This window comes from Fukomys damarensis, unplaced genomic scaffold (genome assembly GCF_012274545.1).
Source record: "Fukomys damarensis isolate Sample0158 unplaced genomic scaffold, DMR_v1.0_HiC HiC_scaffold_37, whole genome shotgun sequence".
NCBI classification, from domain to species: Eukaryota; Metazoa; Chordata; class Mammalia; order Rodentia; family Bathyergidae; genus Fukomys; species Fukomys damarensis.
Window position 1 is genome coordinate 53422333 of NW_022900949.1, and position 17264 is coordinate 53439596.

Sequence of the window (17264 nt, forward strand, 5' to 3'; positions counted from 1 at the left end):
CCCAGACAGATCTTATGTGATGTGCAGGACAAGGGATGGAGAAAGGGCAAGCCCCAAGTCTGAATTCTGGCTTCACTCATTTCTGACTAGGTGGCTCTGGGCATGTTATCAAACCTTGTACTCGGTAAAAGGAGTTCTAAATAGAGCAAGCGAGAATCTCAACTCGCAAAGAGAAAAGGCGGGGTGTTACATCGTGCTAGGGTATTGAAGAGGCCAAGGCACCTTCCCATGCAAGTGTCCCACTGTTTTTGGTGAACCACGCTCATAAATGGTCCTTCAGAACTGGCAGCTGACCTGGTATTTCCCTGCCTTCTTTGGGGTACACTAATAGCTCTGCTGCTCCTCATGCTCTCTGTAAGTCCATCTGTGATCTATCTGCCCAGCTATGCCAGGCCAGCAGGTCCTGTCGGCAGCACATGTGCTTGCTGAGGAAATTGCTTCAGGTGCCTTCCCTCTGCAACTCTGATGTCATAACTTCTCCACCTCCCCCTTGCCACACTCACCCCCACCTCATCTAGGGGAACCAGATTCTTTTCCTCTATTCTCCCCCCAGTGCAGATCCATTCCTTGGTCTTCCCTGCCTCCTAAGGGTTTAGGCTTCTGGAAACCACAATGAAGAACACAGTTTAAACTTCTCTGTGCCCCTCCCTATGGCAGACCAGAGGTGTGTTTAAATGGAGATGAGACAAACACAGAACAGAGAACGAAGACTAAGATCTCCAAGTGGCTACCCCACCATTTAAGGAATACATAAAATAGCATATGAAGAAACCTGCCACATTCAGACCTAACAAATGGTGGCTATTTTGCCCCTCTAACCTATTTCACATATCATCTATATCACTTACTTGAACATAAATTATGCACTGCCTTAGAATATTTATTATACTATCAATTTATTCTTATATGTTTACTTCACCAGTGTCTCTACATGAAGTACAATTCAACATAAGCTTCTGAAAATATGTTCCAAATTTTATAATTAACTGAATCTAACAAAATACTAGGCATATAGAAAATGCTTTAAAAATGGGTGTCGATCTAGCTTCAGGAATCCAAAATCATGTTTGCAAACAATTAAAGAAAGTTCTTTGTGGAGGAAATTGATGATTCATAACTATTCTTGATTCATAACTATTGAAAAGTGATTCATAACTATTCTCATTTTAAATGTTAACATAGGAGCCATGTAGTCTGTGTAGATACTCTAGATATTAAACAGAGATTTTTCAATGTTATGTTATTTTTTGGAATCCTGCATCACAACCACCATTGGGTGCACATACATTTCATATTTTATGCTGGCCTCCCATTGCAAAATGCTAATTGAATTGATTTCCTGGAGCCTTGTCACTAATAAATAAAGGGCATCCCATTTTGAATAAAAAATACAAAATATGAATGTGTTTTGCTAAGAGGAAATACATAGGAAAATGTCATAACATCAAAAAAAAATCACAAAGCATGGCCCTTAAGGATGGAGCTGCTGAGGGAGAAGTGGAGGAGAGCAGGATGAAGGATCACAGTCCTACTTTGGCCTCGGCTAGCTGGCCAGCACTACCAGGACACCTACTCGGTGCCGTGCATGGATGGATATACACATATTACAGGGACCTACACTTTACCACTTCCTGCAGTGTGGCCTTTGGATACATACTTCCCCTTTTAAAACTAAATTCACCCATCGATAAATATAGAATGAGCACTTACCTCTCAGGGGCTTTATGAACATTCAAGGAGATGATGTATGTTTAGTACCTCACATGAGATGAGGTATGTATTTGATGCTCAGTAAATGATAGTTAATGGATCTGCTATTCTAAGATAAGAACAAAACAAGTAAGAGGCCATCTGGGAAGCTGGAAAGGAGCACCTATCCATGCCCAGATTCATTCTCTCTTTATGCAGGTCAACAAAGATACTCCTTTGCTAGGGTGGGAACATGCTAATGGCTTAGAGGAACACTTTATCCATGGGGACTTTAAGGTCCTAGATTAGAAGACCTTAAATGGGCTTCCCTGTTGTGATGGACCATCTCAAGCCATTCCTCAAAGCCAAATCTATTTAAAATTCCCTCTGAACTGAGGACTTCAAAAGAGACATCATTTATTTCCAAAATCAATCTTTGGCCATCAATCAACAGACAGCATTTTGACTCAAAATGGCCCAACACAGAAGGTAGACAGTGGCCCCCACAGTGGAATACATCCCAAAGCACAGCAGCGAGGAGGTCCATTGGTTCTGCTCAATCTTGCCGTGACTCACCTGGCTCTGTCTTCCTCACTGAACTGCCTTTGTTGTCCCCAGTCTAATGGCAAGAAGGCTATAGTGGCCCTTGGCCTTCCATCTTAATCTCCACGGAAAGACAGCGAGAGTTTGCAACTTTCCGGGGAGAAAAATGGAAAGTTGTGTTGTTTTGCAAGTCAGCAGCTCTCGTGACAGTAGCCTATGCGTGTCCCATTATTATTCCTGGACCAAGCCCTATGGCTTGTTGGATGCCATGTGCTGAATAGCTTCTTCCTGGTACTGAGTTTCAGGTCCACCCCTAAATCAGACCCTGGAGCAATAGGGATGACATATACTAATTCGCTTAAATTAAATACAGCCCATCCCTGGAGTTCCCTAGTATTCTAGGCTTCCTTATCAAGGCAGAAAGAGAGAGACTGATGTTGGTGAGATAGCCACAAGGCCCTCTGATCTGCTAGTATTCAATTTACCATTTTCTTCAATTCAGCAGCCAAGTATAAAATATCTGTGATGTACCAGGCAAAGTGCAGGATGCCAAGAGGATAGAAGAGACCAAGCGTTGTTGGGAAGAATAAATGAGTCAGTGTTTGCAAAGTCCCTGGTGCAACCCTCAGCCCCTAATACTTGCTAAGTATTGTCTTCATTAAAATGAATAATGCATGAGTAATCCTTGCTATCCAGGAGAGAGAGCGACAGAGACTTAAACTAATAAATTATAACAGCATGTGAAGGGTGAGCCTGCGGGTGGCATCAAGGAGACAGAAAACATGAGGAGTATGCAAAACCTCAAGCTTAAAGCTCAATGGTTATTGACCTTGGCTTCACATTTGATTCACCTAAGAAGCTTTTAAAATGTCAGATACCGATTAAGTCAGAATCTCTAAGGGTGGAACCAAGCACCAGGCATCGGTTTATCTTTTTAAAAAGTATATCCAATGTTGAAGCCCTCAATTTGAGACTGTTGAGGACATAATACACATACATGTAAACCATTTGCCCACCAGCCAAGTGGTGAGGGATATATTAAAATCAACCTTGCCCGTTCCAAGGCTGAGGGTAGGGAGAGGACACAGTGAGGCTCAGGGCAGAAAGAAGTTGTGGTGGGGAAGAAATTCAGTGGGGGACGTGGGGAAGGTTTCAGTGAGCAACCGGGGACAGGGAGCTTAAGGAGCCTGGAAAAAAGTAAATTTTGCTTGATCTGAGCCATGGGGAGGCAGTGTGGGAAGAGTCTCATTGTGAGGAGGAACAAGGGTAAATGACGGTATATGGTACATCAGTCTGGATCCAATCAGGGGAGGGAATCCAGATTCATTTCAACAGGAAAACATAAAGCAGCACTACATCTAACAAGGGATTGTAGCAGCAAGGAGTTGCTGTCTAGTAAAGAGAACTCTAAGGAATATAAGAATAGTGCATGTGAGGATCATCCACTATCTCCAGGGATGAAAGAAGCACCCAAGGGAGAGCCTTCCCTCCATACGCTGAAATCTAAATTTTGTCGGCACAAGACTACTAAAGGGCAGAGAGGCCTCCCTGGTGTTGCTTGTTGGAAACCTGTTCTCCAGAGAGCTGCAGAAGCCACTCAAAGGGTTTTTCCATGCAGCATGCTCCACTACCAAACCACAGAGTGTTTGGGAAGCCTCAGGAACTGCTGAGCTAAGACAGCATAGGGCAGTGACGGTGAACCTGCGCACACATCCCACAGTGGGCATGCAGAGCCCTCTCTTTTGCCATGTGAGCCAAATGCCTGAGTTATTTTTTTCTAAACTAAAATCGCAATATTCAGATTTAATTGCAGTGTTGGCACTTTCTAATATATAAGTGGGCTTTGTTTTTCAGTTTGGGCACCCCATCTCTAAAGGACTCACCATCCCTGGCCTAGGGAAACAAGATGTAAAACCTAGAGTGTGCCCTGTGAGCCAGAGAAGCTCACAGAGCATACAGAAATGTTTCTAGGAAACTAGCAAAGCTGCAAGGCAGCCCAGATCCCTGTTTCTTCCATGTTCTGCTTTCTTTCTGGGAAAATATCCATGCAAGATCCAGGCAAGGTTTGTCTATGTAGAACATCCAGAGGTGGACAATAAAGCCAGTGAGGAAGGCTGCAGCCTGACTTGGAAACCAGGGAGAAGATGGAAAGATGTGGCTGCCGGGAAGGGTTTGCAACGTGACACTGAACACTTGCACATGGTTGACAGTGGACTGGAGCTCCCACGGGATCCAGCACTTCCCCAAGCGCATGCACTCTTTCAAGTTTATGGGTCATAGTTAGTGTGACCTTGGCTCAATGACCAGCTGGGACCTCAACGTAATAATCCCTACCCAGTATCCTCACGGTAAATGACAGTGCTGCTTTTTTCTTTCAGGAGGCGAAGTTGCCAAACCACGATTTGCGCAGTTCTTCCATGGCAGCCTAGCCAGTCTTACCATCCGCCCTGGCAAAATGGAAAGCCAGAAGGTGATTTCCTGCTTGCAGGCCTGCAAAGAGGGGCTGGATATTAATTCTTTGGAAAGCCTCGGGCAAGGAATAAAGGTAAGGAAAGAGCTGGTGTCACCCTGATAAGACACTGATTTATGAGACTGAGGCTACCCAGCACCCAAGCATGCCAGGAAATATTTGTTTCTGTAATACTGTGCAGAAATGGCACCACAGCAAAGGTGCTCCCGTGGAGGGAGGTAGTGACCTTGACTTCCAGGATGGACTTGTGCTGCCATCTCCTGAAAGTCCTAGGTCAAGTCCTTGTATCCAATCAGCCCACTATGTAACATTCGGCACGTACGGAATGTCTGCCTGAGGAAATTGTACTTCATTTGCTTGTGGGTTGGTCTGTTGCTTTATCTGCCTGACGGAACTGGGGCAGTGTGCAAGAATATACTGCCAAAACATGAAGAATAAGTAAGAAGTTAGGACTCTGTAAAATACAAATTAGTAAGGAAAGAAAAGACTGAGGGGAGGTAGAGAGCAGGTATGGAGGTCAGGGGTCTTGTGCAGCGACAGTGAGGCACAGATTATGCTCTAAGCAATCTCTGGCAGTCAAAAGGAAAGTGAACAGATTCATGATTTTCATCATCCCTGAGAACCAAAGGTATATTCTGAGAAAAGTTCCTCGTGAGCAGGGCAGGAAAGGATGTGACCAACTATGGCCTCAGCGAGCATCTCCGTAGGAAGCAGGGTATTTTCTGGCCTCACCGGGATGTAAGAAGCTCCTGCTGGTACTAAATTCCTGGGGTCCTTACTGTAGAGAAGGGTCAACATCATTGGAGACTTTGTTCAATCATCATGGTTCCCACTGTGAGAAAGCATTTCCTCGGCTCCTATTTGAAAGATGAATGACTCACTCGCTGTCCCTTGCCTCCTGGGAGTGGATCTAGCACTCCCTCCACAGAGCTGAGTCACCTTTGTTGACCATTCCAGCCCACTGCACAATCCTGCCCAGTGCTGCCATGGAGTTGTGCCTTGCAGTCCTGCCCTGGCCTTGCCTCTTCTAGACAGGGAGTCCTCCCTGCAGGGCTCCTGCTTGCAGGCTCTGACACCGGTTAGCTCTGGAGAGGTTGATGGTGTTGTGAGCACTCTACTGTGCACAACATTGCAGTCACTTCAGCAGGGACGCCCATGTATTCAGTTCTGTGCTGGGTTCTAAAATACGAAAATGAGTATTCCAAGTCTGCTGTCTTCAGAAATTCAGTGGCCCAAGCAGACATTTGTGATCAAGCTTTATGACTGCTGCAATGATGACAAGAACTGACTTTTCTGAGGGTCTCCTGAGTGCCAGGCATCGTTCTAAACATTCAGGGCACACTACTCCCCAGAATATCCCCTTGACAAAATTCCAGTTTTACACATCAGAAATTGAGGGCCGAAGGGGAAAGGAAATTCCCCTCCTAAGATCTGCAAGTTAGGGATGGGCAGAGCCAGAACTTGAAGCTGGGCCGTCATACTCCAGAACTCCAGATTCAGGTAAATTTCAGTCAGGGAAGGCTCCTTGGAGGAAACGAGGCCTGAGCAGAATATGTAAGGTTAGATTGGAAAAAGGCAAAGAAAACAGGGAAGAGGGCAGTCATTCCAGGAAGATCCCAAAGTATGAGCAATGGCAGGAGGGCTGAGGTCCATCACAGTGTGCAATGGGCCTTCCATGAGGCCAGTGTTATAAGTGTCCAAATTACCAGAGAGAGGGTTAGCAAGGGGAACCAGAGAGTAGCAGAGGCCATATTATGGAGCCTCTTAACCATGTTAGGTATTTACATTTAGTGTCACTAGTTGCGAGTCTTTGAAGGCTGAATCAGGGAGCATGCTCTTGATGATGTAGTGTTTGGGATATACACTCTATACACTGGATCAAAGGGGGAAGATGGAAGGAATGTAGCAGGCATGGCGAGGCAATGGGACCTTACAAGTCATCATTTAACATGGTTTAGATATACTCTGAGTGTGTCAGAGTGCACATACACTCGATAGCCAATCACCTGCCATTGGAGGAAGCTCACAAGTCCAGCCCGTATTATTGGAAAGGGTGGTCTTACCTACTGTATATGTTGTCTTCTTAGGGTTTTATCCATCCACTGATGCAGATTTGACCTCCAAATCTCTTCTCTTTTACTGATTCTGGGTTTGCTCTTTGCCTCCGAGTGCACCTGCTCTGCTCTGCACAACCCATGGAACCACAGCTGCAGAGTTCAAGGCACCATAGAGCAATAAACCAAAGATGCTGTCCTGAAAAGCCATGTGATTTTAGAATTATGAATTAAGAAGTGTAGCAATTGCCACAGAATAGATATAGCCTGTGAAAAGAGGAGATGCTAAAATGCATGGCACAAGAATGTGTGAGGTCCAAGGAAGACTAATCTGGATTTTCAGGATACCACCTATTCATATCCAAGTCACTGCAAAGGATCCTTTTCTATCCCTAGGGCATGGCTGGTGAGAACTGCAGTACTGTGTGAGAAGTTAATAAGACACACAATTTACAGAACACCCACTGGGGGCTATTTTATGTTCATTATCCCTGCTTCTCAAAACAAATTAAATATTTTGACCTCATTTCAAAAATAAGGGAACTGGGGCTCAGGGACTTGTCCAAAATAAATCCATGCTCTTCCCTCCACCCTACCAACTCAGATTAAAATAAAATTATGAAAACTAACTTCTTTCCAACCTGCACTTAATCTGCCTGTCCTTTCTGAGTTGTGGCTATCATTTTATTTGCCAGGTGACTGGGCTCCTCCCAGCTCTCTGGATAGTCTAAAGAAGTGAGGCCCTCCTGCAATTAGGAAATTACCTGCATCTGCTCATACCCCTGGAACAGCTTCCTGGCATTACTTTTCCTCCTCTAGATCACACCTAGTTCTAAATTTTCTCCTCAAGTCTTTAAATGGCTGTGGTGGCTGCTCTCCTGTATCCATGCAAGATACTTTGGCATAGCCACACTCCTAAAGGATACCTATTCTTATTTTCTCATACAATCCCTGCCGTTGTCACCTTCCTAGTGTGAAAGAGCAAGAAACAGTAAAGATTCTAGAATAAGACACTCCTGGAACATTTTAATCTTTAAGCTCTAATTCCTCCTGCATACAATGCACTTATTATTTTTCTTATGTGATATAAAAACTGAACAAAGTAGGCTCTTAACAATCACAGGTTCTTTTGTAGCAACAGAGCCTCTAACTTGCCAGTTTTTTCCTTGGTGCAGCCGGCAGGTTCCCCAAAGAATGTCAAGGTGCCTAAAGAGCACGGCCAGCCCACCCACAAGAAACAGGTATCCAAGGCTTTGGATAGCCTAGCATCCTAGGTGGCTGGAGACAGCTGAGCTCTAGAAAAGATGACCATGCCACAAGGACCATCTGCCCAGCACCTCCTTAGCACACTTTTACCACAACACAGCTTCCCACGGGTGAATGAACACTGTCACCCTCCACAGTTTTCTCCAGCAACCGAACATGCCATCATCTCCTGCCTCTGTGTCTGCCTGTACAGATGCATCTTCCATGTAACCACAGACTCATAAACCAAGCAGGGATACTGCTGTGGGAAAAACACAAGTACGAACTTTGGAGGGCTTTACTGAACCTGCAAGCACTGTGTTGATGGATACGCCAGCACCCACCTTTGTGCCCGGTGATAGCCCACTGGATGCCCTAGCGGCCAGACCAGAATATGAACTGGAGATCTGGCACATTTCTTAACCTTTGCTTTAGCCAAGCAAATGAAGTGGGAATGCACCCTCTGCTGGTTGCCGTGAGACGCTGCCAGTCCCCCCTCTGAAACTGCATGGTTTTCCTCTTCATCACTCGTGCAGACTCAGAGATCAGCCTCTTCTGCAAGGCTCATCGTCTATCTCGTGCTTTGCACATGCTAGATCCTGTGGCAATCCTGGGGAAAGGACAGCCAACCCAGGCTTTGAGGTGCTCACACTTTGCTGCAGGATGCACACAGATGGCATCAGCACCTTGAGATTCTGCCATCAGAGGGATGGTACAGAGGAGAAGGGAATGGAGTAGCAGAAAACTATTTATGAACATAAATGGTGTCTGTAGAAGAATGACATTGAATCTTCTCAAGTCTGAAAGAGGTGACTCGCAAAACACCTCAAAGCTCATTTTTGGCTCACTAACATGTGACAACTCCAGGGCTGAGCACCTTACTCAGGTGAGGCATCTGTGGCTAGACACCAGCTCAGAGGCTGACTATGATGCATATGCTTGGGTGCTCCCAAATCTACAAAAGCGACTGGTGCTTGTGAGCAGAAATAATGGCTCAGAAAGACCCTACCAGGGCTTTGAGTGGGAAGAGGGAACTGTATCATAGGGAAGGCAGGTGCCTTGCCACAAGCAAAGATTCAGCTCAGACAGAATTTCGGTATTAAGAACTGTAACCAAAGGTATCCTATGCTGAACACCTTGTAAATGCTACAAACGTTACACAGATTGGGCATGCCTAATCTGGAGATCTGAAATGCAAAAGACTCCAGACCCCAAAACTTTGACTTTTTGAGCGCCAATGTGATATCACAGTAGAAAATCCCACACCTGGCTTCACGTGACAGATCACAGTGAACACATAGGTACATTAAAAATATTGTAATAAATTACCTTCCGACCATTTCTACGAGGCACGTATGAAACATAAAGGAATTTCGTGTTTAAACTTGGGGGTTCCACCCCCAAGGTATTTCATTTTGTATGAATATGCAAGTCTTCTGAAATCCAAAACATCTCAACTCTGAAACACTTCTGGTCCTAAAGATTTCAGAGAAGGGATACTCAACTATGTTTTGTCACTTAAACCTCAGATAGATGGATATTAATTTCTCCATTAGTTTAAATGAAGTCTAGAAAGAGGATATGACTTTGGATCCAAGGTTGCATCTGTAGTTTGTACTTGAGCTAGAATGTGACAAAGCCTTTCAAAGATGCTGTATAGCCTTGAAGAAGTAAGAATCATGGCTGTGAAGGGTTGACTTCCTCCAGACAGGTATGCTATTGTGGTAATGACTCCAAAACCTCAATGGATTAGCCTTAATGGCTTAACCCAGTCAGAGAGGAGGGTTGTGGCTTCTGCCTAGTATGCTGCAGATCAGTGGAGTGGAGGGAAAAGATGCTAGATTATCCCACATCTGTCCTGCAGGGAAAGGCAACGCAAGTCACATTGTCAAGCCTGTTGACAATAGGGCAGTCACATATGAACCTCCCACTGGCAGAAGAAACCACTAATTCTGTAAAATAATGCAATTTGCCACAAGAAACTAATCCAATAGTGAGAGATTAGCTGCGGGACTGGATTGCAGAAACTGGATGGATGGCCAATAGGAGTAAGGGAATTTTTCACTTAGCACATACATACATTTAAATTATGTGTATAATACTATTTATTCAGACAAGTAAATCGTTGTTGTCAGGTACCTACATAAAAATACGTCCACTCCCCTTACCTATAACATGAGTGGTAAATATATAGTCTGAATCTGTTCTTGCCACTTTATTGATAATAATTCCACATAATTACTAAAGAGAAGTGTGTCAGGATTTGTAGCTCACAGTGTTTCACATTCATTCAAAGAAGACTAGCTGCTAGGGAAACACAGGTAGAAGCAAAGGTCTGAATCAGCTTGAGGACCCTCAGTAAGGAGCATCAGAACCACATAGGCCTTTGCCAAGAATGGGATACCGGGGGCTCAGGATGCAGTGGGTAGATAGTGAACCCACAAGTAAGCAGAAGATGTGTAAGGCTCATGGGACAGGTGAAGTCTGCACAGAAGGAAAGACAGTAACTGGAAAAAATGAGCTCCAAGGTTGAAAGCTAAGAACATGCATCATGAGTCAGGAAGTAGAGTGCAGGGTGAATTAGGGAGCAGTTCATGGCCAAACACAAGAACAGCAAAAGGAAACAGCATCCGAGTATTGAGGATATTAGATCAAGGAGCAGGCAGTCCAAGGGCTGACAGTTACTGGTCCCAACTAGCTGGGTCACACAGAGCCTGAACTACCCTTGGCAAAGCCTGAGCATCAAGAGCACTGTCACTGGGATTTCAGAATTCCATTCTGTGACTCGGGCCAGTATTACCAGGAGTTTACAATCCCTGGGGAAAACTCGTGCGGAAGGTCCAAAGTCCACGACAGAGTAGCAGGGATTGTTTGAGAGATTTGAAATGTTTGTTTGTGTGCCTAGCTGCTGCAGATGTCCGGATGTTCCTGAGGTGGCTGTGGTGGCCTTTCCATGGAGCTGTAGAGCTTCCGGGGGACTCTTGTCTGTCACTCACCATTCTCTCCTGCGATACCCACGTTTGTCTTCCAGTACCACTTCAACCCCTCACAGTCTATCCTCGTGATGGAAGGAGAAGACATTGGGAACATCAACCGTGCCCTGCAGAAGGTCTCCTACATCAACTCCAGGCAGTTCCCGACAGCAGGCGTGCGGCGCCTCAGAGTCTCCTCCAAAGTTCAGTGAGTAGATGACAGTCGGTCTAGGCCCTACCTGAGGCAGCAGGGATGGCCCCCTGGGAATTCTCTCTTACAAAGCTGGACTGAACTGCCCTGGACGTCTCTGTTATCCCAAGAAAAGTGCTGGAATAGGTTTGTGTTCCGCTTTGGGCTTTCTTAGGGCAAATATTATGTCTGTCCGGCTCAAATCTACCATTCCCCGCTTCATTCTGTTTGAGAATTCTATAGATTCTTTAAAGGCTGGCCTACAGCCAGCCTGATTTAAGGGCATACCACCTGGTACAAAGAGGGTAGGTGCTTGACAAATGTTTATTAAATTGAATTAAATTATCTAGCACAGCTTCACAGAGTTCCTAAAAACTGTACATAAACCAAAGAAAGGGAGGGCATGGTTCTTGTTCCCAGGGATCAGAGTTGTGCTAAGGAGATGAGATTATTACTAAAGCCTTGATATAACTCACCTGCTGAGCTATGAAATCAATTCCTAGCCACAGCAGATGCCTTGGAGGACTGCTAGGAAGGGGGGCCCCAGAGAGACCCCAGGAGGTACAGTCCCCAGGTACCTAGAACAGGAAAACTCAGAAAGAGATGAACAGGCTAGGAAAGATGTATTTGTTGACTGCCACATGGCTGAGTCCTGCGAGAGATGCCAACAAGGACAGTTACATTCCACGGCGCAGAAGGTGTAAGAAGCAGGCACCTCTGAGTTAGCACCATGTTAGAGCAAAGAAAGGTGATAGACTGGTGAGTGTCCAGCTCTGAGACCAGGCTTCTGTGAGCTTCATGGGAAGAGGAGCCCACTGGGGTTGGTGTGGCTGAGGTAACAAAAGCCTGCAGGCAGAAACCCACCACAGTTCTTGCATCTTACCCACTCCACAAAAGAGGACAGGGAGGCTCAGCACTAGACACGCCCAGACTGCCTTCCCTCTGACCATCCCAAAGCACACAAAATGACCGCTGCAGCCAGCACTCCCACAGCACCTGTTAGGCCCAAGGTTTCAATGTCGGCTTCAATGACAATGGAGTGAATGTATCAAAGACACATGGGTCCTGATGAGTTCTGATGACAGTAAGATTAACTAAGCTTTACTGAGCTCAAATCATATGGGCAGTGAATAGCTTCTTTTCTAGAGTCTTAATCCTTACTACTATAGAGTACATTTTTTGTTTGTTTGTTTGTTTGAGACAGGGTCTCACTGTGTAGATCAGACTGGCTTTGAACTCGCTAAGTAGCCTAGACTGGCCTTGAACTCGCAGCAATCCTCCTGCTTCAGCCTTCCAAGTGCTGGGATTACAGGCGTGCACCACCGTGCCCAGCTTAGTGTTAAAATTAGTATTATCCCATTTTATAGATGAAAAGACTGAGATTCACAGCAATTGAGCACCCCCTGTCCATCTCCTGTCTATCCCTTGTCTGCCAGCTCAAGAGTAGCAGAAATAGACCATGGATCCTTGGCTAACTTCTCAGGCTTTGTTCTTATTGTCACACCATGGCTGCCTGTGGATGCTTTTTGGGGGCTTGTACTAGGGAAAAGGAGGGTAAGTGCAGTGGAACGGTGCCCGTGCCTCCAGAGGAGTCACACCGGTGTGATTCCCCCTTAGTGACGTAGCATATACACTTTGGCAGGAGAGTTAGCCCTGGGGTCTCATTTAGTAAGATAGCGTTGACCAACCAGTTAGACAACAATTTGCTTACCAAATACTCATGCACATAATAAGCAGTTGCTATCTAATTAATGTTGTCATTGATTGCTTTGTTAAAAGATAATGAAAGCTTTATTTGTTGCTCGCATATAAAATTCCAGTTCCTCCCCGGAGCCAATCTTTGAAGTCCCTACCTCACTAGTAGTTTGGATGATAGAGTGGCTTTAAATCCCAAGCTCTACTGACATCCTCAGAGACTTGTAGCAGTCAGAATGCTTCGTCCAGGACTAGAAGTGGCAACTCCCTGTCCTTGGCTAGGTTGCAGATGGTTTAACCATTTGCTTGCCAGTGTGGTGATTGAAGCTGTCTTCCCAGGTGCTTTGGGGAAGATGTGTGCATCAGCATCCCCAACGTGGATGCCTATGTGATGGTCCTGCAGGCCATGGAGCCCCAGATCACTCTGCAGGGCACAGATCGTCTATGGAGACCTGCTGCCCAGTTCGAAAGTGCCAGAGGCGTAGTCCTCTTCCAGGATATCAAAATTGTGAGCACCTTTGCCAAACCTGAGGCCACTGGGGACATGAAAACCACAGGTACAGGTGCACGTGGGGTTGTGGGAAAAGTGTGCCTTAACTTTTTACAGCAATGCAAACCATACTCAGGACAGCAGCACTGTTCACTGTGACAGGGTCATATATAACAGCAAGACAAGCAAAGCTGGGAACAATCAAGATGAACAACAGGAGAGGGATAGGCAAAGCCAATCTGTTTCTGCTTCCCTTCCCTCTTATACAGTTGCAGAAAAAAGGTCATACATTGAGCATGTATTATCTTGATCATCAAAAGAAAAGCTAGAAAGTGCACAATGCACAAAATATAGATACTTCTTAATGCATAGACAGCAAAAGTTAGGTCTCATTCAGCAATATGACTCTAAGCTCTCCAGAAATTTTCAAGTTGTTATTTCCAACAGTTTCATCATTGGAAGGGTTATTTAGTGAAAGAGTAATTTAAATTATCTGCCAGTGAGAAACAGTTACACTGAAAGCCACAGGAGAGGCTGGGGGGAGAGGAAGAGGGGGAAATGTCCATTTGAAACTAGTCCTTTGCTACCTTTTCTAAGAAAACACTTTCAACTTGCCTTCGCCCCTCTAAAAGCCATTGCTAATGATGTGCCAGTGCCAGTAGGCCTAGGTCCCTACAGATCTGCTTCTATAATAATCCTAATTACCCACTGCCTTAAACCACACTGGCTCCTAGTGAGTAGGGCACTTGAGAGGCAGCCCTCCAGAGCTCAAAATAATAGATGGCATTTCACCACCTGTCCGGGAAGGGTGGTTTCCTAGTCACATGCCAAGGTGCATTAGAACGTGTGATCTCCCTGCTTCCCTGCTCTCATTTTTGGCTACAATCAGAAGAAAAAGGAAGGCCCACTGACCTCTGTGATTGCAGCCAAGGAGCATCTGGAATTGCTTCCTCTGACACCAGCATATGGGCAATGTAGAGAAAAGCAATTATCTGGGTCCACACTTCACCTTCTGTTTATGAGAGGTGCATGCAGAGCACATGAGCAAGTGCCTGGGAGCTATTATTAGTATTTTTTAAATGTCCCTCTTATCTTTGTTAGAATAATTATTATGGGTGTTTTAAACAAGCAGGCTAATGTCATTTGCTACTGGACCTCAGTAACTGGCTCCAGCACCATCTTCTGCCCCCAGTAATTTACTCTTTCTGTTATCTCAGTTGCAAAGACAGACACACTCATACACTCACACACACACACACTCACTCATGCACATGCACACAAACTTCCATATACACATCTACTCTCTCTCTCTCTCTCTCTCTCTCTCTCTCTCTCTCGCCTTTATGTTAGTCATGTTAGTCCACACTTTTTCTCTTCTACGCCTGGGCAGTTCCTTTTCCTTCCTTCTCCATCTCCCTTTATTGGGGCAAACCTCTCTGCCTTCAATGCCACCTCCAGAAGGCTCTGCCTACCACCCCCTGACCCCTAGGCTGGTCTCCTGCTCTGCACACTGCAGCAGCTGCGGCTTCTCTCTAGCACACAGCATTTTTCAGCCCTTCACGATAATTATTTGTCTATGAAACCAGACCAGGAGCTCCCTGAGGGCTCAACCATGGTTGATTTGCTTCTGGATTTCTGAGCCCAGCAGCCCCTTCAACACAGTGGAATCAAGAAACCTGTAGATGGAAGATAACACCATAGCTCAAGTAGAAGAGCAGAATGAGGAAACGGCAGCTGGATCTTCCCTGACCTAGTGCTAGCTCTGTCAGTCCCAATGGAAGATAGGAGCAAAGTGATTTAACTTCACCTAAGGAGAAGCTGACAAACCACTAGGCACTACATGAAACCCATATGAAATTATACTTATGCTATTATTAATGACAGCCCTTGTGTTTAGTGTGTATTGTTGTGTTTTCCAATCTTGCTAATGATGCAGGAAACAATTGTGGTTGGTAAACAGTTAAAAATTAAGCATATAGAAATTATTTATAATAATATATAATGAGTATTTTGATGTCACTGAAAAAAATCTCATTCTTAATGAATCCTTTTAAATTTTGTTTTCATAAATGTTTTACAATGCAAAGCATAAAATCAGTCTACTTTATATATAAGTAAATATACTTGTTAAATGATTTTGCTTCCCAAATCTTTCAGTAAAGAGGTGCATGATCAAGAACATTGGAAGATCACAGGCCTAGAGATCACAAGTTTCCAAACTCTGATATTAGAAAAAGTGGTTTTTCTCCTGGGTCCTCCTCTCACTTTCTGTGTAACGTTGGGCACTTCACCTTCCCGAGAATTTCCATTTCCCCGTTGGTGAGATGGGGTAGTTATAGTAACCTCATTAATGTCTGTTCGCTAGGACTGAATTTGCACAGTACCTGGCACATATCACACACCACATAAATACCAATAACCTGCATGCTGAGATGAGATTTTTAATTTAGGATTGCTCAGATCTGCCCAATGTTCCAATACTCAGACATTCCTTTGAGAAATTTGGAATCATAAATCAGGCAAAGACCATTACATTGACCAACTTGCTCATATGCCTCCCTGGGAGCATATTAACTAGTTAATGTATCAATTATTAGTTCATTATTGGCTATATTGTATTGACTTAATTGGTTATTAGTTAATGATCCAGCTGCACTTGAGCAGCATACAGCGATAACTGCTCCATGGCAACTCCTATGTCAGGCACTAAGGATCTCCTCAGGTGCCTCTGTGCTTGAGAGCCTCAGAGCCTGATGCACACAGTGACCACATGGAGAGCATGGTGGGAGGCCACTTAGCTCTCCACCAAGTGATAGCTATTACTTATGACACACTTCACCAGAATGGGACAGTGTTTTCAATACTCTCAAGACTTATTCTCTCTGCAGGTTAGGAAACTGAGTGGACTTGTGTAGCTTCTCAGTAGCAGATGTGTGTACAAATTCATGTCCTGTGTGTGTGTGTGTGTGTGTGTGTGTGTGTGTGTGTGTGTAAGCAACACTGAGGATTGAACCAGGGCCTTTTCATTTTGCACTGAGCTGCATCCCCAGCCCTTCTATTTTTTATTTTTGAGACAAAAATCTCTTGAAGTCACTAAGTTGTCCAGGCTGGGCTCAGACTCAAGATCTTCCTGCATCAGCCTGCACAGAGCTGGGGTTACAGGCACGCACCACCACACTCAGTTAAATTCATATCTTTTGACTGTAGTATTCATGCTCTTCCCACCAGTTCCCACGACCCAGCCTCAGGGTTGGCTGATGCTTTAGCAGTTGGTATGGTATTCAGGATTGCAATCATCTTCTCTTGATGTGGCCTTAACCTGGGTATAGTAACAGAGGAGAGAGATGATGAGCGAGGGCTGTTTTCTGAGCTGCTGTCCCTGTCTATGTTTCCCATGCATCTGCCTTCCCACAGCTGCAAAATCAGCAGACTTAGAAGAAATGCTTCACAACTTGGATTTTTGTGACATTTTGGTGCTTGGAGGGGACTTGGACCCAAGACAGGAGTGCTTGGAACTCAACCACAGCGAGCTCCACCAACGACATCTGGATGCCACAAACTCGACTGCAGGCTACTCCATCTATGGTAAGGTCCCTCCACCCAGTGGGGGCCCTCTCAGCATGGCCTTCTCCAGGAGCTTTGAGTGTGATGGCACCTGCAGGAGTGCAGTGTGAATACCCAGGGTTCAGCAGAGACCCTTGATCTCAGGACATGGATTTCTAGACTTTGGACAGCTCCCCCAGCATTTGGGGGACTGCCTACATCTCCACTCTTGGGGAAATCTGTAGAAGCTTCCGTTATAATGTTTGATCTCAGAAAATATTATGCAGGGCTGGGGATCTAGCTTGGTGGTTCCACCACCTGCCTTGTGAGTGCCAGGACCCAAGTTCGGTCCCTGTACAAAAAAAAAAAAAAA

At 45.1% G+C, this 17264-nt stretch overlaps 1 protein-coding gene across 1 annotated transcript in view; it reads left to right on the forward strand.

Annotated features, from left to right (window-relative positions):
- The window catches only part of Clstn2 (calsyntenin 2), a 141035-nt gene that overhangs the window by 112945 nt on the left and 10826 nt on the right, over nt 1-17264 (forward strand). The window contains exons 14-17 of the mRNA XM_010608225.1: nt 4611-4777; nt 11033-11181; nt 13198-13415; nt 16763-16933. Of these exons, the coding sequence (XP_010606527.1) occupies nt 4611-4777; nt 11033-11181; nt 13198-13415; nt 16763-16933 (705 nt within the window). The remainder of the gene's footprint in view (nt 1-4610; nt 4778-11032; nt 11182-13197; nt 13416-16762; nt 16934-17264) is intronic.